The 25,407-nt window shown below is 34.3% G+C and overlaps 2 protein-coding genes across 2 annotated transcripts in view; both read right to left on the bottom strand.

Moving 5' to 3' along the window:
* LOC123556922 (pre-mRNA-splicing factor SYF1-like) overlaps positions 1-25,407 on the bottom strand; it is a 133,553-nt gene that overhangs the window by 41,893 nt on the left and 66,253 nt on the right. The gene's annotated exons all lie outside the window — the stretch shown is intronic.
* On the bottom strand, positions 1,689-3,631 carry LOC128549140 (uncharacterized). Its single transcript, XM_053525487.1, has 2 exons — positions 3,074-3,631; positions 1,689-2,714 (listed from the first exon to the last, which is right to left on the bottom strand). The coding sequence occupies exons 1-2, from the start codon at positions 3,151-3,153 to the stop codon at positions 2,339-2,341; spliced, it is 456 nt and encodes a 151-aa protein (XP_053381462.1). The 5' UTR covers positions 3,154-3,631; the 3' UTR covers positions 1,689-2,338.

Here is a 25,407-nt window from a genome sequence, read left to right as displayed (position 1 = left end):
TCGAGCTGGGGCTGAATTTCGAGCCAGCTCGAAGATCGAAATTCAGATTATCAAAAAGTTGAATTTCGAGCTGGGGTTGAATTTCGAGCTAGCTCGAATATCGAAATTCAGATTATCAAAAAGTTGAATTTCGAGCTGTGGTTGAATTTCGAGCCAGCTCGAAGATCGAAATTCAGATTTTAGAAAAAGTTGAATTTCGAGCTGGGGTTGAATTTCGAGCCAGCTCGAAGATCGAAATTCAGATTATCAAAAGGTTAAATTTCGAGGTGGGGTTGAATTTCGAGCCAGCTCGAAGATCTTAATTCAAATTATCAAAAGTTGAATTTCGAGCTGGGGTTGAATTTCGAGCCAGCTCGAAGATCGAAATTCAAATTATCAAAATAAAATGAATTTCGAGCTGGGGTTGAATTTCGAGCTAGCTCGAAGATCGAAATTCAGATTTCAGAAAAAGTTGAATTTAGAGCTGGGGTTGAATTTCGAGCCAGCTCGAAGATCGAAATTCAGATGTTCAAAAGGTTGAATTTCGAGGTGGGGTTGAATTTCGAGCCAGCTCGAAGATCGAAATTCAGATTTTAGAAAAAGTTGAATTTCGAGCTGGGGTTGAATTTCGAGCCAGCTCGAAGATCGAAATTCAGATTATCAAAAGGTTGAATTTCGAGCTGGGGTTGAATTTCGAGCCAGCTCGAAGATCGAAATTCAGATTTCAGAAAAAGTTGAATTTCGAGCTGGGTTTGAATTTCGAGCCAGCTCGAAGATCGAAATTCAGATTTTAGAAATAGTTGAATTTCGAGCTGGGTTTGAATTTCGAGCCAGCTCGAAGATCGAAATTCAGATTTTAGAAAAAGTTGAATTTCGAGCTGGGGTTGAATTTCGAGCCAGCTCGAAGATCGAAATTCAGATTTCAGAAAAAGTTGAATTTCAAGCTGGCTTTGAATTTCGAGCCAGCTCGAAGATCGAAATTCGGATTTTAGAAAAAGTTGAATTTCGAGCTGGGGTTGAATTTCGAGCCAGCTCGAAGATCGAAATTCAGATTATCAAAAGGTTGAATTTCGAGGTGGGGTTGAATTTCGCTCAAAGATCGAAATTCAAATTATCAAAAAGTTGAAAGTTGAATTTCGAGCCAGCTCGAAGATCGAAATTCAAATTATCAAAAAAAAATGAATTCCCAGCTGGGGTTGAATTTCGAGCCAGCTCGAAGATCGAAATTCAGATTTCAGAAAAAGTTGAATTTCAAGCTGGGTTTGAATTTCGAGCCAGCTCGAAGATCGAAATTCAGATTTTAGAAATAGTTGAATTTCGAGCTGGGTTTGAATTTCGAGCCAGCTCGAAGATCGAAATTTAGATTTTAGAAAAAGTTGAATTTCGAGCTGGGGTTGAATTTCGAGCCAGCTCGAAGATCGAAATTCAAATTATCAAAAAGTTAAATTTCGAGCTGGGGTTGAATTTCGAGCCAGCTCGAAGATCGAAATTCAGATTTTAGAAAAAGTTGAATTTCGAGCTGGGGTTGAATTTCGAGCCAGGTCGAATATCGAAATTCACATTTTAAAAAAAGTTGAATTTCGAGCTAGGGTTGAATTTCGAGCCAGCTGGAAGATCGAAATTCAGATTTTAGAAAAAGTTGAATTTCGAGCTGTGGTTGAATTTCGAGCCAGCTCGATGATCGAAATTCAGATTTTAAAAAAAATGAATTTAGAGCTCACGTTGAATTTCCAGCCATCTCGACGATCGAAGTTTAAATCTACGGAAGCACTCTCCAACAGTCAGACGGACAACTCCAAATCCATATCACTTTGATAATAAAAGAAGTCTGCCGTAGTAATAGTATAGTGCGTAATATAATGCTGCTGATTGCCACCTGGGTGTTCGTGCTTTTATTGTCTATTCTTATATGGCATTGTTATAGGTAACATTCTACCTTTTCAATTCCTTATTTATTTCATATTAATAACAAAATATTCAGACCTCATTTTCAGTACTTTAGAGCATTTCAATGATACGAAAACCATATATGATCATTTAGTACAACATGTCTTCTTTTAAAAAATAGAAAAATATTGACATGTTATGATGAATATAGGAAAAATAATCTGTTCTGAGAAACATCACCCTCTAAAAATGCCCCCATGAAAACAGCCGTTTAGCAGTTACGCGTAGGTAGACATTTTTTAAAAACACAAACGGGAATGTTGAAGCTTCTGAAGTTTATTAAAGCGCTAATAGGATTATTTCAATACAAAAGCATTGCTGAATTTATATTATATATATAATAAGAATAGCTACATACAAATATATTATTACACGCATAAAACATAAAATTAATGATATTTGGTGATATACACTAACAGTGTCCTGTCTTTTTGAATGCTTTCAACACCTCATGCTTGAATAGCTTCATTCCTCCTTGTCTATTTCCTGGATGTACTAAGTCCAAATCATAATATCTCGAATAGATCAGTCTTTTACCAATTTGCACAAAATCACGTGCAAAATATTTCTTTAACTTTTTGTTCACAGATCTTCTGTATACGTTGAAAAATTTGTGATTTAAACCAGTCCACTTGGGAAATTTTCCTCTCTCCACTATACTTGCAACAAAAACGCGTTCCACTCCACAGTTATACAGTTCTTCTACAATGTTGATAATATTCAGATATATATCATGGGGGTTGCATGAATCTGTGATATCGTTCCCTCCTAGATTGATGAAGACGTATCTGAAATGTAAGAAAAATTAAATGTAAGAAACGTTTTAATATACTAGTAAGTACATATATACTGAATTGAATAGAACAGTTTTATTATTCGTTTTATATATAATTAGATGTATGATATATGATTAACACGTTAAATAATTTGGTAAATAATACACAGACTCTGTACTATTAATTAATTGATTTGTTTGTCCTTTATACATGCAATATCAGTTCCTCGGTATTTATACTGATATTGGTACGTTTGTATTATTATTTGTGACTCTTCATTGACTTTGAGGACACAAAGTTGTATATACACAAAGTTGTATATAAACTTATTTAAATCAAAGTCATGTAGAATGTAGAAACGGCCAACTTACCTCGGTTTGTATGTCTTTAAGCTCTCAAACATCCCCTCGAACATTCTGTTTGTTGCCATTCCAGGTACACCAAAGAACATATGAGGTTTACTAATTTCTAATTTACCATGTGCACAACATTAAACTGCCTTACATCGAACGACGATGGTAGCTTTGATTATTTGATGGGTCTCCAGCGCATCGAAAAGGTAAGAAAAATGAAATCAAAACATACTGATGTAATTTCTGCATAAAATTCTGATCATGCGATAAAAAGGTTAAGGAAAATAGAGAAATTTTAACATTATAAACAGAATGAGGCGGGGCAATATTAGAAGTTTGCTCACATTACGTAGGGGCATTTTTTTTATGCTTTGTCAAATATATATTTACCGATTGAATTTTTCGCCCAGTCACGAACCTTTAATGTTTTACAGGCCTCAGCAAATGGTCTTCCAAAGTTGGTGAACCAAAGTTGGTGAAAGCTGCTGAGCGCGAGAAAATGTTCATCAAAAATGTTCCATTTGACATCACCTTGCATACAGAGTTCACGAATCATGCTCAAGACCAGAATGTTAATACACTTCTCACATACTTTCACGAAAACGACAAAGCCGCACTTCACAGCACTCCAGATGGTGATTGCTTCTTTAACTAAGTTTCAACTTTGATAAATTGTGACGAAAGTCGTAGTACAGAACTCAGATACAGATGTTGTCTAGAAATGGTTCTCAAGAAATCGCAAATTATGTTACACTCTCAGTATTTTGGGATAACTGCGGAACCTGTGCTAATGGCAAATAGACAAATGGTCAAACATGTCCGAAGAAACTAGGAGCAACAGGGAGAAAAAGTTTCTCTCGGACAAAGGAAGGTCTCATCCGAACATGGTGACATCAACAAATGGAAACCGGACAGTACTGAACACTCCTAATGCGGGGAAGAAGCCAAACCAAACAAAACGAAAAAGATCAGAAAGGTCCCGTACACCGTCAGCAAAGCGAGTGTTGTTATCCTAAAAATGTACCACAAAAACAAAATAGTATGTTAACAGCTCATGTTTGGTATTTGCTATATTTACAAGTCATGTTCGTTGGCATAAAACATGTAAATACATTGTACATTGTTAAAGAGTTTCTACCACAAAAACAAAATAGTATGTTATATCTCATGTTTGGTATTTGCTACATTTACAAGTCATGTTTGGTATTTACAAGTCATGTTCGTTGGCATAAACAGATTGTTGTTAACTTTAAAATGTAAATACATTGTACATTGTTAATCAGTTTCAACCACAAAAATAATAGTATGTTATTGCTCATGTTTGGTATTTACTATAAAGCAGATTAACACTATAGAGTCCAAAATACAGGACATCGAAAATAGCCGTGCCTTTGACACCAGTCTATTGGACAGTATAAACAAAAGGCAAGATGAGCTTGATAAAATGATACAGTCGATGAAAAAGGGTGAGAGCATGCAAAAAAGCACATGAATTGTATAAAAAAGCAGTGTATGAATATAATATTACGCCAAATGATGAAACAAGAATGAACGTGTATATGAAGAAAAAAGACTATAAATACTACTGCCGTCAATGTAAAAACAATTTTAATAAATCATTTGCCCAATCCCTAAATACAATGAAACATAAATCGCCGCGTGAATTCTGGAAGACATTTAAACAGAAATCTTTTGCAAACCGAGGCGAGCAAATAACAGTTGACTCTTTTTACGAGCATTTTAAAGGTCTCTCCTCCGACCACGACCAACGTGAAACAAATGTTGAGTGTGATGACTTTGTTAAAACATTTTTAGCTTCGGAAAGCAACAGTGCATCATTTGAAGAACTTGATAGGCCTATATCTATTGAAGAGATTGTGCGGGCATCTAAATGTCTGGGTAGTAATAAAGCTTGTTCGGCTGATAATATTTTATATGAATATTTTAAAGCAAATATAAATGATATTGTAAATCCTTTGCAACTGCTATTTAATTACATTCTTGATAGTAGAACCTTTCCGAGATGTTGGTCGTCGGGGTTCATTATTCCATTACATAAAAAGGGTGATTCCTCAGATCCAAATAACTATGAGGGCATTACAATAACAAGTTGTTTTGCGAAGTTTTTCACTGTAATTATAAATGAAAGACTTAAGAAATGGTCTATGGAAAATGATAAGATTACGGATGCCCAGTTTGGGTTTAAAACAGATTATAGTACTGTAGATGCTATTTTTATATTAAATTCTTTGATTGAAAAATTTATAAACGATAAGAAGAAACTTTTTTGCTGTTTTATCGACTTTAAAAAGGCATACGACCTAATTGACAGAAGCTGTCTGTGGTATAAATTAATAAATTGTGGAATTGATGGCAAATTGTTTTCAGTGATTTATTCAATGTATGAAGAGGTTAAATTGTGTGTGAAACATGTAAATACGTTGTCAGAATTTTTCAGTAGTGAAATTGGTCTGTTTCAAGGGGAGATTACTTCTCCAATTATGTTTAGTCTGTTTTTGAATGATTTAGAAAATGCATTGCAAGAAAATTTATATGATGGTATAACATTAGATCAAATTTCGATTTACTTATTATTGTTTGCAGATGACGCAGTTATTTGTTCCGATTCTGCGCAAGGTTTACAAAACTCCTTAGATAGCTTAGAAACATATTGTACAAAATGGAACCTAACTGTAAATGTAGATAAGACTAAAATTGTTGTATTTAGAAAAGGTGGAGTTTTGAATAAAAGTTATAATTGGACCTATGCGGGATCTGATATAGAGGTTGTCAAAACTTTCAACTATTTAGGTATTGTTATGTCTAGTGGTGGATCATTCATGCCTGCGACAAACACATTGAAAGGTAAAGCACTGCGGGCAATGAGCTCATTGTTAAATGTAACCAAAGGGAATCAAGTCCCAATTGATATCTTACAGTCTCAGTCCATGAGAAACAATCTAATTTTCGCAAATATTGAGGAGGCCCTGCCCGGGGTACAAGAAAATCCAGAACAAAAATTGAGAGAGTTCCTAGAGGTCAAGATGAAATTTGCGAAGGAACAGGTCGACAAAATGGCCTTTGATAGAGTCCATAGAATGGGTCCAAAAGTGCATGGAAGTACAAGAAAGATAGTCGCGAAATTTACTTTGTTCAAAGAGAGAGAAATGGTTAGGAAGCAGTGGAAAGCATTAGATAGTACGCCATATTATGTACATGAACAGTTTCCTAAGGAGGTGGTCGCAAAGCGGAGACAGTTAGTCCCAAAAATGAAAGAGGCTAAGAAAAATGGTAAGAACGCGTGAATCGCATATGACACTTTGTATATTGATGGTAAGGCTCAGCGTGACGACAGGATGTAATGGTGCGAAGGGGGTGACCTGAATGTGTTAGCGTGGAATGTTCACGGACTTACTGATGCTAAGAAAGAATGTCGGGAATTTGTAAATATAATTACAAAAAATGACATTGTGTTTTTGTTTGAAACATGGACAAATAAAAATAGTAACATTGATATTGAAGGTTACATATCATATAATTTTTACAGGAAGTACCAACATCGTAATGCAAAAAGATCCAGTGGTGGTGTGGCTGTATATTTCAAAGATTCCTTAAAAGATGGTGTTACAGTTATTAGAAATAATTATGATTCTGTAATTTGGTTAAAGTTGGATAAAGTGTTTTTTCATACCGTAAATGATGTATATTTATGCGGTGTTTATATGTGGCCGGAAGAATCACCTGTATATAATATAACTAATGTAGATTTATTTGATATTATTCAAAATGATATATATGAGTATGAAAATAAAGGTACAATTTATTTAATGGGAGACTGGAATAGCCGTGTGGGCGTTAGAGATGATTTCATAGTGTATGATAGAAATATTGATCAGATTGACAATGATAATTATATTCCTGATGTACCCTTACCCAGGGCCTCATTTGATAAAACATGTAATAGTTTCGGTGTAAAACTTCTTGATCTTTGCAAATCTTCGTGCTTTCGAATAGTTAACGGTCGGCTAAGTCATGATTTTGGTAACGGTTCATATACATTCGCTTCAAGGCAAGGAGCGTCTGTTATAGATTATGTACTGGCAAAGGAATGTGATTTTGTTTATATCAATAGTTTTACGGTGCATGATTTCAATGAATGGAGTGACCACTGTCCTATATCTGTATCATTAAAGTGTAATCTAATGTTAGATGAAAATAATGATAGTAGTTACATAAAATATAAATGGTCTGATACGTTAAAAAATGACTTTAGATCTGGTTTAATTGGTAAATTACCGAGTTTCAATCGCTTAACAGAAAATATATGTCTGAATGACAGAAGCTCTATTAATAATGTTGTTTGTGCGTTCACTAATATTGTACGAGAGATAGCAGATCCATTATTTAAACGTCATATATCAAATAATGAGTCGCCACATTTTATTGATAATCCAGTAAACGATAAAGAATGGTTTGATGATGAGTGTTTGCAAGCAAAGCAGCGGTATTTGGAGGCACAGCGCATATTTAAAAGGTGTAAATCAAATGATAGTAGACACAATTTTTGTGCACTTAAGTCTGAATATAAAAAACTTGTAAAGAAGAAACGTAGATTATTCGAGGTAATACAGTTGTCAAAAATGGAAAAAACTTAAATTTTCGAAGCCAAAAGAATTTTGGAAATATTTTAAAACAAAAACGAACCGTTCCGATAATGGAATTACACTCCAGTCGTTTTTTAAACATTTCTCAGAATTAAGTAATGATGTTTTCAAAGGTGAGAATCCTGAAGCTGAAAATTTTGTAGCAAATCATGATTTTAATGAAAATATTGATGTTAATGATGACAACTTATTAAATGTTCCTATCTCAGTGGAAGAAATTCTTGAAGCTGTGAAAACTCTCAAAAGAGACAAATCTTGTGGTAATGATTTTTTACTCAATGAATATTTTATGGAATCAATGGATATATTATCTTCGCATATATGCGATATTTTTAATGGAATTTTAAGTAGTGGATTTTTCCCAGAAAAATGGACAGAGGGTGTAATAGTTCCTTTACATAAGAAGGGGGATAAAGGAAACGTTAAAAATTACAGGGGGATAACTCTAGTAAGTTGTATGTCTAAACTCTTCACATCTGTCTTAAATAAACGAATTGTGGATTTTTGTGATCAAAATAATACTATTTCTGATGCACAGTTTGGATTCAGAAAAGGTCGGTCTACAGTTGATGCTCTTTTTATACTTTTGAATCTAGTACAAAAATATCTGAATGAGAATAAAAGACTATACTGTGTTTTTGTGGATCTAAAAATGGCGTATGACGGTATTTATAGAAATGCACTGTGGCTTAAAGTATATAAGCTTGGTATTGATGGTAAAATATTGAGAATAATAAAAGATATGTATGAAAAGGTTAAATCATGTGTTCGATCATGTAATACATACTCTGACTTTTTTGAATACGCAGTAGGATTACGACAAGGGGAGGTAATATCACCAGTGCTTTTTTCTTTGTTTATTGAAGATTTAGAATTATTTATCCAAAATGACATAAACTCGGGTCTTTCTTTTGATGATATTATACTTATTTTACTGTTATTTGCTGACGACATGGTTATTCTTGGCAAGTCTCCTGAAGAAATAAATACAAGTCTAGAATTGCTGTGTACTTATTGTAAAACTTGGAGTCTAGAGGTTAATGCACATAAAACTAAAGCTATGGTGTTTCGGAAACGAGGTGGTCTGCTTGAAAATGAAGTTTTTACATATAACGGAAACCGATTAGAAGTAGTTAATGATTTTAACTATCTCGGTACAGTTTTTAATTATACTGGTAGTTTTGCATTAAATCAACAGCAGTTGGCCGGTAAAGCCTTAAATGCATTAAATGTTTTAGTAATAAATTGTAGAAAATTTAAAATGAAACCTAAAATACTGTGCCAGTTATTTGATTCCTTTGTTGGATCCATACTAAGTTATTCAACTGAGATATGGGGCTTTGGTAAATCGAAAGAAATCGAAAGAATACACCTAAAATTTTTAAAGAAAATTCTTAAAGTCAAAATGAGTACATCAAATGCAGCAGTATATGGAGAATTAGGGCGATACCCCCGATACATATCAAGATATCTACGTATATTAAATACTGGTTTAAAGTACTTAAAACAGATAATATAATTTTGAAAACTGTTTATAATATGTCATATGAAGATTGTCTAAATGGAAAGAAAAATTGGGTGTCAAGTGTTAAAAAGTTGTTATGTGATTATGGATTTAACTTTGTATTTGAAAATCCATCGCTTGTGACTAAAACTTTATTTTTAGATAATTTTAAACAAAGATTGATCGATTGTTTTCTACAAGAATGGTGTAATAGTAAGTCTTCTAGCTCTGTACTTCGTTTATATGATCATTTTAAGGACACGTTTGGTTATGAAAACTATCTTGATCAACTACCTTCTGATCTTAGGAATTGTCTTGTTCGTCTACGAGTGTCATCACATTCATTAAGAATTCAAACAGGCAGATATGGAGCAAATAGAATACCTAGAAATGAACGTCTTTGTATGTACTGCAATTTAAATGATATAGACGATGAACTACATTTTCTTTGTAAATGTCCATGCTTTGATGATCTCAGACGCATTTATATTAAACGATATTTTTATAATAGACTAAGTATGTATAAGCTTATTGAATTGTTTAAGTGCAGCGATAGAAATACTCTTGTCAAGCTAAGTAAATTCATTAAACTTTCTTTCAATCGTAGAAATTTGTTAATTCAAAGGTAATATATTATTGCAGTAACCAGTTCATCCTCTAAATATTAATATTGTGTGTGTGTTTTGTTTTTGTTTTTTTATCTATTCAAGTCGTGACCAATTGTATGTATTTGTTTATATACTGTATGTATATGTTATTTAACGATGTACATGTTGTACAAGTTAATAAAGATTCTGTTCTGATATCATGTTCAATTTATTTGATGCATATGTTCTATCAATTCTTAATTATGGTTGTGAGATATGGGGTAGTATGCAGGCGGACAATTTAGAAATCGTACAAAGAAAGTATTGTAAATGGTTACTTAATGTGAAAATGTCGACAAATACCTTATCATTGTACTCTGAAGTGGGTAGATTTCCACTATATATTTCAAGACAAGTAAGAATTATTAAATATTTCATAAAGTTGTACCAAAATAAAAGCAGTAATTGTATACTAGATTACATTGTTAAAAGCCAGAGATTGGAGATAGATTCTAAACCAAATGCTGTAAATTGGTTGTCCAAAGTAAAATCACTTTTGCAAAGTGCGGGATTTAACGAGGTATGGATGTATCCAGAATCTATAAACTTAAATGTATTTATACCAGTGCTACATAATCGTTTAAGAGATATATATATATATCACACATTGGAACTCTAGTGTAAGTCTTTGCTCTTCGTTACATTTGTATAAAGATATTAAGACAGAATTTAGCAGGTCTGGATACCTTAAAATTGTAGATAGTATGAAATTAAGAAACACATTGGCTAAACTCAGATTATCGTCACATAATTTATCTATAGAAACAGGAAGACACAATAATATTGATAGAAGTGAACGAAAATGTTGTATCTGTAACAAAAATGACATCGAAGATGAATACCACTTTATATTGATTTGCTCTTTGTATGATACAATAAGAAAACAGTATATATCAAATTATTTTGTAAGACACCCTAGCGTGTATAAATTCATAGAATTGCTTAATTCAGAAAGGAAGTCAGTGTTAATCAAATTAGCTGTGTATTGTAATAAAGCCTTCAAAATGAGATCGAATGCATTGAATGCCGGGTAGTATTTCTTACCATCCTAGTTATCATGTATTAGCTATCATGTATATAGTTATAGATTGTGTTACATGTGATGTATTGCACTCTCACAAATTTACTAGTATATGTTTATTATACTAGGTATTACCATTTTTTTCGTATTCATGCATGTATATATTGTTGTATATGAAGATGAGCTGTATATGCTTAATTCAAATAAAATGTATGTTCTGTTCTGTTCTGTTCTGTTCTATATTTACAAGTCAACAGATTGTTGTTAAATTAAAAAATGTAAATACATTGTACATCAGTTTCTACACAAAAACAAAATAGTATGTTATATCTCATGTTTGGTATTTGCTATATTTACAAGTCATGTTTGGTATTTACTATATTCACAAGTCATGTTTGGTATTTACACGTCATGTTCGTTAGCATAAACAGAGTGTTGTTAGCTTAAAAATGTAAATACACTGTACATTGTTGAAATATGAAATATGTTTACAAGTTAAAAAAATACTAAAATGAAAAAAAAAATGAAGAAAAAAAAATAAATAAAAAAAAAAAGAAAAAAAATACAGGCCATGGTGAGAGTTCCTCCTCGTGGTGTGGCCTGGATATTACATTTTGCATTGTATTTCGTACATGAAAGAAATAAATGTAAAATGTAATAACTGAACGCTCTCATAATACATTCTGTCTGGCTGTTAAACTTGTTTTTTTTTTCCGTATATCTCTGTCTTTACAAAGCAACCTGCAATAATCCTATAGAAAATGTGTGCAGAAATCTTTATTAATAAGTAAATTAATTACAGACAAAAACAATACATTAATCATCGGTGGTCTTGAATCTAATATATTTTATCATTATTATTTAATAGCGCTTTTTGCTCATGTTCGGTATTTACAAGTCAGTTCACGAACATGAATCGGATCGCCAGTTTTCTATTTTTTTTTAAAGCACAATTATGCTCGATTTTTAATTATTTCTTGTATGCACTGGTATTTTTTGCATAAATAATCAATTAACGAAAAACAAAAACTGCGTTAAAAGAATAATAATCTCTCATGTTCGGTATTTACAATTTGCCAATCATGTTCGTTGGCATAAATCAGATAGCCTATACTGTATTCTATATACTTTAATATGATTGAATTTAATACATTTTTGGCATGTACACGTTTTTTAATATTAATAATCATTTTAAACCAAAAACAAATAATATATTGCTTTAATAGAAAAAATATCACTCATGTTTGGTATTTACCAATCTGTTCACGGACATGAATCAGATTCTCAGTTTTCTATTTTATATAAATTAAGGATTTTAAATATTTTTGGTTTGCTTTAGTATTTTAGCATAAATAATTACTCTAAACAAAGAAAACATGAAATACTGCTTAAATAAAATAATAATCGCCCATGTTTGGTATTTACTGGTCTGTACACGGACATGAGCCAGATCGGCAGTTTTATTTTTTATAAAAAATAAAAGCATATATCTGGTTTAATATAAATTATTTTTGCATGCACTAGTTTTTCAGCATATATAATCAATTTAGATCACAAAACATAATTAATTGCTTTAATAAAATAATTATCGCTCATGTTCGGTATTTACCAGTCATGTCCGCGGACATGACTCATGTTCTGTATTTAGACATACCTCATTTTTCGCAAAGAATAAATCTTATTCCCAGAAATTTACAATGAAAATGGTCTAGATCTATTCTCAATACTATAAGCAAAAAACAGAAGCCAAAAATTTAACTGTCACCTCCTCATGTCACTAATTATACCAGATTTCATCCATAGCATGGAACTACATTTTGGACTACTTCACATGTAACACTGGTATAATCCGTCCTTAATTAAATGCAAATTGGAAAATAGTGCGAACTTAATTGTCCATAACAACGCAGTTCTCATTTCCGGGTATAATTACAGAGTGAAGCTTACTTTGTCTCCTGGGTATGCACGAACTAAAATCGAAAAACAAACAAGATAAGCGGACCGTCATCAAATCCTCACTTAATCACACAAGCCATGACCAATAAGATTTAAGAACAAAAGTTTTTATCACCTTGTAATTGGTTTCATTCCTGACACAATCTCTAGGTCCTAGTAGATATTTACCACCATTTAGTGCCGCTCGGAGACCGCATTAATAAGTCATAGACACTGAAATTAGCACACTGTACAGCTTTATATCTTCTCATTCTCTCTAACGATTTGATGAAACACATTTCGTCTGAAATCATTAGTCCTCCACTTCTTATTCATGTGAGTAAGTTAGCCTTACTTGTGGAGAACAGATTTGTAGTTGTACAGAATCAAGGAACACTGGTTATATTAACTGCCCACCGTTCACACCCAGAACAAAAAAGTTCTTTTCGTTGGAATAATATTAAGGATCCTATTTCAGGTCTATATGTTTAAGCACACATAATTTGTCTCCATTCTGCCAGAAATGTCGGCTCTTAATTATAGAAGTTTGAATCCATTATGATCAAATGTTCAATAGTTTGTAAGTTATACAAAATACCTGTGTACCTGCATTACTTGTTCTTCGCAGTTAGGTAACTGCAGACGTCTCCAAATGACTAGAGCGGTGGTGTACGAATGTCATACAGATGCAGAGTTTTATACATGCTCGTATTTCGCTCCCAGGGATCGAGCTAACAGCTAGTAATCCATACCGGACTAATCATTATGTCAAATTAACCAGGCAAGCTTCAAGTAAACTACTTACATATTACTTAATATATACTGAAGGTTGAAAATACATTTGATGGCGAATAGTTAATGCTTACGAAGTTTGATGTATAATCATTATTTTTACATCCAATAAGATAGTGGATGCTTTTATGATAGTTGAAGCGAGACCGCTGTCACCTGTGCACGTATTGCTCTTGTTGTAATTCACGGAACACAAAATCCGTATCCTGCTTTTTACAAAAATCAAATATTTAGTTTTGTCAAATGCCCGGCTTTTATGAAATTAAGGTATTAGGCCCTAATAATAATGTTTAGAAATGGCATTTGCTTGGTATATTCTTACAGTTGACCATGTTTTGCACTTTGTTGCAAATTTTTAAAAACTTTTACCGTGCCGTTTTTTTCTTCTTTTTTTATAAATTTTGTGTTATTTATGGTATCCTTAAGCTCAAGTAGAGACAAATTTCAAAGTGGCGGCCTTTATCCAAAATGTTTGCAGATAATTTATTATTCCATCATTTTGTATTGAAAGAATCATTAAACTATTGGTTAACAATTATAAAACTTAAAATAAAAGTGTCAGTATAATTTTTTCTTGGGTGTCTCAAGTAAACGGATTCAATGAGACATATTTCTATCTCTAACATTGAAAAATTAAGGTCGAATCCTGCGGGTCTGTTTTGAATTTTGCTCACTTCACTTAAAAGTAACTGTGGGGCAGAGGTAAAACCTACCTACATTTCTTCCACAATATGTAAGCTAAGAATGAAGGCAATCGATTAACCACGTAAAAATATCTTTGCTGAAACTGGAAGAATAGACATATGACAGAACCAAGAAACAAAATCAATTAAACATATTAAAAAGATACTAATTGATCAAAACATTCGAAGTTGGAATGCATCTTTACAAAACTCATCAAAAGGTAAAAATTATGCCCTAATTAAGGATAAATAGAATCAGAACCATACCTGATTAAACTAGACAAATCTGAAAGAAGGCTTTTAATCAAATTTCGAACCAGTAATACGTATTTTCCCAATGAATTTTCCGTGCTGTGATAGTTTGGAGACAGCTGACGAATATCACTTGCTACTTAAATGTACCTATTTTCATGCAGATAGAACAACAGGTGCCCGTCCAGTCTTGGTGCCCATATGGGTGCCCCCCCCCCCCCCCCCCAAAAAAAAAAAAATTAAAAACACTGTTTTAAGCCTAAAACGAAAAAAAAATTTAAAAAATTGAATTTTTTTTCCTCAATATATACTCTTATATGGAAAAGGTGCATGTGTTGCCGTAACGATATGGAGGTTTACTAGGACACGCTGTGGAACAACCAAAATGTCCAGTTCAATACCAATGCAAGCTACCCTGCTGCAATTTACACATCATGCATTTATAAAATAGTAAACAATCATATTCTACCTAGTAAACAGCCTTAAATAACTTACATTTAAATTCAAACAAGCCAAATTGTCTAGACACCTGCAAAATAACAGTGACGATCGGCCATTTTGTTTCAAAACGAAAGTAGAAAACCTATTCCGTTGTTTGCGTCTTACAAAACTGGACGGGCACCTGTGCGAAGTAACGCGCTGGTGTCACTGGTGACGGGGCGCGGGCCCGGTGGCGGGCTGGGAATGCGGCATGACATAGGAATCCATGTGACCATGGAGACTCGTGTCGTGCTAGGTATCCCTAGCCGCGGCCTGGGGAGCGTGCTCCCGGACCTTTGGACAGTACCGCGTTATTTCGCACCTATCCTACAACTGTTAACTGTAATTAAATTAATTCAGACAAAGCACTGGCAAACTGAAATGCTATTTCCAAGCACATGTCTGCACTAGCCCTTTGAAGATGTGCCCATTTAGCTTCTCAATGACAGCTGAATCCCAGCACAGCATTGTCGCCCATGTGCTGTGTGAGTTTGTTACAAATTATTTAAAATAATGAATGTAATAATGTTTCTAATCAACTTACTAATGCATCTTTTGACATCCAATAATACTCCCATCTGTATTATTAATAATCCACAATGATTGAATATTACAGTAATCCCTTCTTCTAACAAAACAAATACCAGGTCACCTTTCCACTGTCAGTGCACATACTTTTACCAAGCGAACCAATCAGTTGCGAGAACGTACCGATAAGCACGCCCATGTGTATTCATTCACACGTTTAATAGCGTTGACACAGTGATCGAGTCAATACACATTGTCATGTGACCTGTGTATCCCATATTAGTAAACAAAATACCTTAAAAGATAGTTTCCTTTTCCCGCTGCCGAAATGCTCCAAAAAGGTCATAATCATAAAAATGGTATTTGTTTTGCGCGCAGGGATAGGACTGAAGAAACATTCGCAGTACTGTAAAATACTTTTTTTAAAATGTGAATTCTGATCTTCGAGCTGGCTCGAAATTCAACCCCAGATCGAAATTCAACTTTTTCTTAAATCTGAATTTCGACCTTCCAGCTGGCTCGAAATTCAACCCCAGCTCGAAATTCAACTTTTTCTAAAATCTGAATTTCGATCTTCGAGCTGGCTCGAAATTCAACCACAGCTCGAAATTCAACTTTTTCTAAAATCTGAATTTCGATCTTCGAGCTGGCTCGAAATTCAATCCCAGATCGAAATTCAACTTTTTCATAATTTGAATATCGATCTTCGAACTTGCTCGAAATTCAAACCCAGCTCGAAATTCAACTTTTTGATAATCTGAATTTCGATCTTCGAGCTGGCTCGAAATTCAACCCCAGCTCGAAATTCAACTTTTTGTAAAATCTAAATTTCAATCTTCGAGCTGGCTCGAAATTCAACCCCAGCTCGAAATTCAACTTTTTCTAAAATCTGAATTTCGATCTTCGAGATGGCTCAAAATTCAACCCAAGCTCGAAATTTAACTTTTTCTAAAATCTGAATTTCGATCTTCGAGCTGGCTCGAAATTCAATCCAAGCTCGAAATTCAACTTTTTCTAAAATCTGAATTTCGATCTTCGAGCTGGCTCGAAATTCAACCCCAGCTCGAAATTCAACTTTTTCTAAAATCTGAATTTCGATCTTCGAGCTGGCTCGAAATTCAACCCCAGCTCGAAATTCAACTTTTTGATAATCTGAATTTCGATCTTCGAGCTGGCTTGAAATTCAACCCCAGATCGAAATTCAACTTTTTCTAAAATCTTGATATCGATCTTCGAGCTGGCTTGAAATTCAACCCCAGCTCGAAATTCAATTTTTTTAAAAATCTGAATTTCGATATTCGAGCTGGCTCGAAATTCAACCCCAGCTCGAAATTCAACTTTTTGATAATTTGAATATCGATCTTCGAACTGGCTCGAAATTCAACCCCAGCTCGAAATTCAACTTTTTTGTAAAATCTGAATTTCGATCTTCGAGCTGGCTCGAAATTTCAACCCCAGCTCGAAAATCAACATTTTTATAATTTGAATTTCGATCTTCGAGCTGGCTCGAAATTCAACCCCAGCTCGAAATTCAACTTTTTCTAAAATCTGAATTTCGATCTTCGAGCTGGCTCGAAATTCAAACACAGCTCGAAATTCAACTTTTTGATAATCTGAATTTCGATCTTCGAGCTGGCTCGAAATTCAACCCCAGCTCGAAATTTATATTTTTGTAAAATCTGAATTTCGATCTTCGAGCTGGCTCGAAATTCAACTTTTTCTAAAATCTGAATTTCGATCTTCGAGCTGGCTCAAAATTCAACCCCAGCTCGAAATTCAACTTTTTCTAAAATCTGAATTTCGATCTTCGAGCTGGCTCGAAATTCAACCCCAGCTCGAAATTCAACTTTTTGTGAAATCTGAATTTTGATCTTCGAGCTGGCTTGAAATTCAACCCCAGCTCGAAATTCATTTTTTTTTTTAAAAATCTGAATTTCGATATTCGAGCTGGCTCGAGATTCAACCCCAGATCGAAATTCAACTTTTTGATAATTTGAATATCGATCTTTGAACAGGCTCGAAATTCAACCCCAGCTCGAAATTCAACTTTTTGTAAAATGTGAATTTCGATCTTCGAGCTGGCTCGAAATTCAACCCAAGCTCGAAATTCAACATTTTGATAATCTGAATTTCGATCTTCGAGCTGGCTCGAAATTCAACCCCAGCTCGAAATTCAACTTTTTCTAAAATCTGAATTTCGATCTTCGAGCCGGCTCGAAATTCAACCCCAGCTCGAAATTCAACTTTTTGATAATCTGAATTTCGATCTTCGAGCTGGCTTGAAATTCAACCCCAGATCGAAATTCAACTTTTTCTAAAATCTTGATATCGATCTTCAAGCTGGCTTGAAATTCAACCCCAGCTCGAAATTCAATTTTTTTAAAAATCTGAATTTCGATATTCGAGCTGGCTCGAAATTCAACCCCAGCTCGAAATTCAACTTTTTGATAATTTGAATATCGATCTTCGAACTGGCTCGAAATTCAACCCCAGCTCGAAATTCAACTTTTTTGTAAAATCTGAATTTCGATCTTCGAGCTGGCTCGAAATTTCAACCCCAGCTCGAAAATCAACATTTTTATAATTTGAATTTCGATCTTCGAGCTGGCTCGAAATTCAACCCCAGCTCGAAATTCAACTTTTTCTAAAATCTGAATTTCGATCTTCGAGCTGGCTCGAAATTCAAACACAGCTCGAAATTCAACTTTTTGATAATCTGAATTTCGATCTTCGAGCTGGCTCGAAATTCAACCCCAGCTCGAAATTTATATTTTTGTAAAATCTGAATTTCGATCTTCGAGCTGGCTCGAAATTCAACTTTTTCTAAAATCTGAATTTCGATCTTCGAGCTGGCTCAAAATTCAACCCCAGCTCGAAATTCAACTTTTTCTAAAATCTGAATTTCGATCTTCGAGCTGGCTCGAAATTCAACCCCAGCTCGAAATTCAACTTTTTGTGAAATCTGAATTTTGATCTTCGAGCTGGCTTGAAATTCAACCCCAGCTCGAAATTCATTTTTTTTTTAAAAATCTGAATTTCGATATTCGAGCTGGCTCGAGATTCAACCCCAGATCGAAATTCAACTTTTTGATAATTTGAATATCGATCTTTGAACAGGCTCGAAATTCAACCCCAGCTCGAAATTCAACTTTTTGTAAAATGTGAATTTCGATCTTCGAGCTGGCTCGAAATTCAACCCAAGCTCGAAATTCAACATTTTGATAATCTGAATTTCGATCTTCGAGCTGGCTCGAAATTCAACCCCAGCTCGAAATTCAACTTTTTGTAAAATCTGAATTTCGATCTTCGAGCTGGCTCGAAATTCAAACACAGCTCGAAATTCAACTTTTTGATAATTTGAATTTCGACCTTCGAGCTGGCTCGAAATTCAACTCCAGCTCGAAATTCAGCTTTTTCTAAAATCTGAATTTCGATCTTCGAGCTGGCTCGAAATTCAACCCCACCTCGAAATTCAACCTTTTGTAAAATCTGAATTTCGATCTTCGAGCTGGCTCGAAATTCAACCCCAGCTCGAAATTCAACATTTTCTAAAATCTGAATTTCGATCTTCGAGCTGGCTCGAAATTCAACCCCAGCTCGAAATTCATTTTTTTTTAAAAAATCTGAATTTCGATATTCGAGCTGGCTCGAGATTCAACCCCAGATCGAAATTCAACTTTTTGATAATTTGAATATCGATCTTTGAACAGGCTCGAAATTCAACCCCAGCTCGAAATTCAACTTTTTGTAAAATCTGAATTTCGATCTTCGAGCTGGCTCGAAATTCAACCCAAGCTCGAAATTCAACATTTCGAGCTGGCTCGAAATTCAATCCCAGATCGAAATTCAACTTTTTCATAATTTCAATATCGATCTTCGAACTTGCTCGAAATTCAAACCCAGCTCGAAATTCAAGTTTTTGATAATCTGAATTTCGATCTTCGAGCTGGCTCGAAATTCAACCCCAGCTCGAAATTCAACTTTTTGTAAAATCTAAATTTCGATCTTCGAGCTGGCTCGAAATTCAACCCCAGCTCGAAATTCAACTTTTTCTAAAATCTGAATTTCGATCTTCGAGCTGGCTCGAAATTCAACCCAAGCTCGAAATTTAACTTTTTCTAAAATCTGAATTTCGATCTTCGAGCTGGCTCGAAATTCAATCCAAGCTCGAAATTCAACTTTTTCTAAAATCTGAATTTCGATCTTCGAGCTGGCTCGAAATTCAACCCCAGCTCGAAATTCAACTTTTTGTAAAATCTGAATTTCGGTCTTCGAGCTGGCTTGAAATTCAACCCCAGATCGAAATTCAACTTTTTCTAAAATCTTGATATCGATCTTCGAGCTGGCTTGAAATTCAACCCCAGCTCGAAATTCAATTTTTTTAAAAATCTGAATTTCGATATTCGAGCTGGCTCGAAATTCAACCCCAGCTCAAAATTCAACTTTTTGATAATTTGAATATCGATCTTCGAACTGGCTCGAAATTCAACCCCAGCTCGAAATTCAACTTTTTTGTAAAATCTGAATTTCGATCTTCGAGCTGGCTCGAAATTTCAACCCCAGCTCGAAATTCAACATTTTTATAATTTGAATTTCGATCTTCGAGCTGGCTCGAAATTCAACCCCAGCTCGAAATTCAACTTTTTCTAAAATCTGAATTTCGATCTTCGAGCTGGCTCGAAATTCAAACACAGCTCGAAATTCAACTTTTTGATAATCTGAATTTCGATCTTCGAGCTGGCTCGAAATTCAACCCCAGCTCGAAATTTATATTTTTGTAAAATCTGAATTTCGATCTTCGAGCTGGCTCGAAATTCAACTTTTTCTAAAATCTGAATATCGATCTTCGAGCTGGCTCAAAATTCAACCCCAGCTCGAAATTCAACTTTTTCTAAAATCTGAATTTCGATCTTCGAGCTGGCTCGAAATTCAACCCCAGCTCGAAATTCAACTTTTTGTGAAATCTGAATTTTGATCTTCGAGCTGGCTTGAAATTCAACCCCAGCTCGAAATTCATTTTTTTTAAAAATCTGAATTTCGATATTCGAGCTGGCTCGAAATTCAACCCCACCTCGAAATTCAACCTTTTGTAAAATCTGAATTTCGATCTTCGAGCTGGCTCGAAATTCAACCCCAGCTCGAAATTCAACATTTTCTAAAATCTGAATTTCGATCTTCGAGCTGGCTCGAAATTCAACCCCAGCTCGAAATTCAATTTTTTTAAAAATCTGAATTTCAATATTCGAGCTGGCTCGAAATTCAACCCCTGATCGAAATTCAACTTTTTGATAATTTGAATATCGATCTTCGAACTGGCTCGAAATTCAACCCCAGTTCGAAATTCAACTTTTTGTAAAATCTGAATTTCGATTTTCGAGCTGGCTCGAAATTTCAACCCCAGCTCGAAATTCAACATTTTGATAATTTGAATTTCGATCTTCGAGCTGGCTCTAAATTCAAGCCCAGCTCGAAATTCAACTTTTTGTAAAATCTGAATTTGATCTTCGAGCTGGCTTGAAATTCAACCCCAGCTCGAAATTCAACTTTTTCTAAATTCTGAATTTCGATCTTTGAGCTGGCTCGAAATTCAACCCCAGCTCGAAATTCAATTTTTTTAAAAATCTGAATTTCGATCTTCGAGCTGGCTCGAAATTCAACCCCAGATCGATATTCAACTTTTTGATAATTTGAATATCGATCTTCGAACTGGCTCGAAATTCAACCCCAGTTCGAAATTCAACTTTTTGTAAAATCTGAATTTCGATTTTCGAGCTGGCTCGAAATTTCAACCCCAGCTCGAAATTCAACATTTTGATAATTTGAATTTCGATCTTCGAGCTGGCTCGAAATTCAAGCCCAGCTCGAAATTCAACTTTTTGTAAAATCTAAATTTCGATCTTCGAGTTGGCTCGAAATTCAAACACAGCTGGAAACTCAACTTTTTCATAATCTGAATTTCAGTCTTCGAGCTGGCTCGAAATTCAACCCCAGCTCGAAATTCAACTTTTTCTAAAATCTGAATTTCGATCTTCGAGCTGGCTCGAAATTCTACCCCTGCTCGAAATTCAACTTTTTGTAAAATCTGAATTTCGATCTTCGAGCTGGCTCAAAATTCAACCCCAGGTCGAAATTCAACATATTGATAATTTGAATTTCGATCTTCGAGCTGGCTCGAAATTCAACCCCAGCTCGAAATTCAACATTTTGATAATCTGAATTTCGATCTTCGAGCTGGCTCGAAATTCAACCCCAGTTCGAAATTCAACTTTTTCTAAAATCTGAATTTCGATCTTCGAGCTGGCTCGAAATTCAACCCCAGCTTGAAATTCAACTTTTTCTAAAATCTGAATTTCGATCTTCGAGCTGGCTCGAAATTCAACCCCAGCTCGAAATTCAACTTTTCCTAAAATCTGAATTTCGATCTTCGAACTGGCTCGAAATTCAACCCCAGCTCGAAATTAATCTTTTTGATAATTTGAATTTCGATCTTCGAGCTAGCTCGAAATTCAACCCCAGCCCTAAATTCAAGTTTTAGAAAAACTGAATTTCGATCTTCGAGCTGGCTCGAAATTCAATTCCAGCTCGAAATTCTATCTTGAATTTCGATCTTCGAGCTAGCTAGAAGTTAAAAGCTAGCACGAAATTGATATTCAATGGTGAATTTCGATCTTCGAGCTGGCTCGAAATTTAAAGCTGGCTAGAAATTTAATTTCGATCTTCGATCTTCGATGTCAGTGCCAACTTTTCGATGCTGAATTAAGCGACAAATCGTCTTACACAGAAAAATATTAAACATAGAGCGCACATTGAACGAGTCATTAATAAAGTCAAAACATATACATGTAAATTAATTTTACATACAATATCAAAATCATTATTCAAACATATACATAAGATCTGGACAGTGAACGGCACACTAACTTTATTTCAAGGACAAAACGTAAGCTTTTATTAATTAGACATTAAATCAGGAGCATAAAGATAAATATTGGGAGTGAATTTTAATGCTTTCTCATTATTTATAATGTTGTTATGTCTTTCATATTTGTAGACAGCAAGTATAACAGTATCCCCTGTTTCGACATCATTCTGTTTTATTCAACGAAGTCCGATAATTGATAAGTTTAAATTGATTTTCCTTTTAAATGTAATTTGAAAAATATAAATATACGCACATGTCGATGCGGTTTAGAATGTCGCTGATTATTTTTTTTTGTTTGATATGTTAATTTTACCTTAAGACTATCGTAAACTATTTATAACTACTATTAATACTATGATACAATAAATGCAAATGGGTTCATTTTATCTGTTTGTTCTTTTTTTTATTATTTTTATTTTTTTGGTTGCTTGCAGCATGAAGAGATACATAATTTTATGAACTGTCAAGTAAACAGATCACATGTTTTCGTTTCACTGTTTCCACCGGTCTAACAAAAACATGGTTAATAGGTTTCGGCAAGATTTTTGTCCCTTTTGGTTTGTGCCATTGCTGTGATAGACTTGTTTAACTTTGCTGGTCTGGATTTTTTTAATTTAATTGTGGGGGAGATTTAATCAGCCCTATGATATGCGAGCAATATCCGACCGCACTGAAAATAAAATTAATGTGACTACCAAATGTTCAAAGCTTTGTAAGTTTTCACGCAAAAAATTAGTTCTGAAATATACACCAAGCATGGACATATGTTTATTTTTAAGACAACTGCGTGGTATTTTACAAATACATATTATATTATAATAGGAATAATTAACTTAATTGATATCACAGTGGTGATCGACAATTCCACAATCAGTTGCAACAGCAGCCCGATCGCAAAACATACTTGTAAAATAAGAACAGTAGAGTATTACGCAATGTTAATATAAAGATATTGAACCAATTAATAAATTTCTTTATCTGTTGAAAATGTTATCTTGATGTAAGAAATCACTTACACCATATGTGAGTACACAGGGTGTTTGATATTTTTATCATATAAGCCTAGCGTAGAAATACAGTCTCTATGCGGCAGAAGTGGACGTACTATTTTGATCAAATAATTTATGTAATAATATAACACGTAATTTCTTTTCACATGTTGCTTAAAAGATAATTAAGATTATAATTATACCATGCACTTGCATAAGGACTCAATATTTTTCCTGTCAGGAATACCTAGCAGAGACGGAAAGTGTTTTTTCTTTGATAACGCCAGCATTTTCGCGCTAACTTTTACCGTGGTAACTTCTGAGTTATATTTAATGTCATGTACACAATCTTTAGTAAAACAACTAAGCCTCTTTGACAGCTATCTTTGTGCATTTTGGTAAATAGTCCACACAGATATCACCTGAAACACTTTCTAGCGAGTCATTTGCTAATGTACATTAATCCGCCATTTTGAAAGAAGCTTGTGGGAAACAGCAACAGTAATTAAGGGGCGGAGTTTATTGATCGGTTTACGGATCCAAACAGTTTGGTTATTGTTTGAACAATTGTCCTTGTAACATGATAGAGACTAGAACTAACTTGTTTGCAACTGCGATAACCGAGATATTTAAGCAAGGCTAAGCAACCGCGAAACAAAACCTTTTTTTGTACAAAATGACAGATTTGGTTTCAGTTTATCTCGGTCACATCAATGTATGTACATGATAAACCACAACATTATTGGAAAAAGAGCTACGATTGCATTTTTGTCTGTCTGACTTTACCCCCTCGGATTTAGCCTTACTTAATTGCCGTATCGGGTTGACTTACTTTATGATATTTTATTGATAGTTTATTTTGACTACCTCAGGTTAAGATAACCTACCGGTAACATAAAGGAATGCACATATATGACCTTGAAAACTTCTTTTTTCTAGTTCACGGGTTTGGCATACCAAACTTCAACGAAGTTTTTGTTGCGACCAAGAAAGAAAGTTTCTGTATTTTGTCTACTGTTTTAGATTTAGGGCATATTATGATGACAAGATATCGCATAGAAATAGATTGACCGATATGAATTCATACAGACAGAGCAGAAGGATCCAGTTATTTATGCAGAAAAAAAAAACAGCCAAGTCATAAATACTTGTGGGGGACTAATAATTGCCATGGACTTCATAGTTGTGTAATTAATTTCTAACAAGTCAATAACAATACCATTATTTTTGTCTTCCATAAAATTAATTTATATCCATGGTTGGTCCCCCTTAATACATTGACACAAATGTTCAAAGTATTAAGTATTATCTGACCAAGGTGGGGGGGGGGGGTGGGGGGGGGGAGTCATTAGATGCCATCCAACTCATTGTTTCCAGATTTTAGACAAATTAAGTCATCATAAAAAATGCGGTGTCCACAGACTTTGTCTGGAGCATCTCTTCTTCATGCATGGAGGAATTTTGATGAAACTTGGCACAACTGTTCACCACCACCAGACGGAGTGTCATGCGCAAGAACCAGATTCCTAGGTCTAAGGTCAAGGTCACACTTAGAGGCCAAAGGTCAGATACAAGAATGACTTTGTCCGATGTGTTTATTCATACATGGAGGGATTTTGATACAACTTGGCACAATTGTACACCATCATGACACCCAAAGTGTTATGCGCAGGTCTGTTCCACCCAAGTTAATCTAAAAAAAAAATCGCAAGTACACACAAAAATCCTACCCGGTATAGGTAGGTCAAAATACACCTCAACATTGGAAGTAACATGCATGTTGTACTTCAGAAAAGTGGTCTCGATGTAATGAAGAGTTATAATATAAACTATTTGTAGTAAGAACAAAGGGAAGTACTTGCTTTATATCACCATACAACCAATTCTGAAACAGAAACCTCTCATTTAATAAACTCTTGATGGTTGTATTTTATG

The sequence above is a fragment of the Mercenaria mercenaria genome, chromosome 15 (genome assembly GCF_021730395.1).
Source record: "Mercenaria mercenaria strain notata chromosome 15, MADL_Memer_1, whole genome shotgun sequence".
Taxonomy (NCBI): Eukaryota; Metazoa; Mollusca; class Bivalvia; order Venerida; family Veneridae; genus Mercenaria; species Mercenaria mercenaria.
This window is presented reverse-complemented; position numbering and strand designations above follow the sequence as displayed.

Excerpts from the sequence above, each read along its gene's own strand:
- LOC128549140 (XM_053525487.1), bottom strand. The coding sequence starts at position 3,153 with ATGTTCTTTGGTGTACCTGGAATGGCAACAAACAGAATGTTCGAGGGG. Across the intron at positions 2,715-3,073 it reads TTAAAGACATACAAACCGAG|ATACGTCTTCATCAATCTAG; the intron begins GTAAGTTGGCCG and ends CTTACATTTCAG.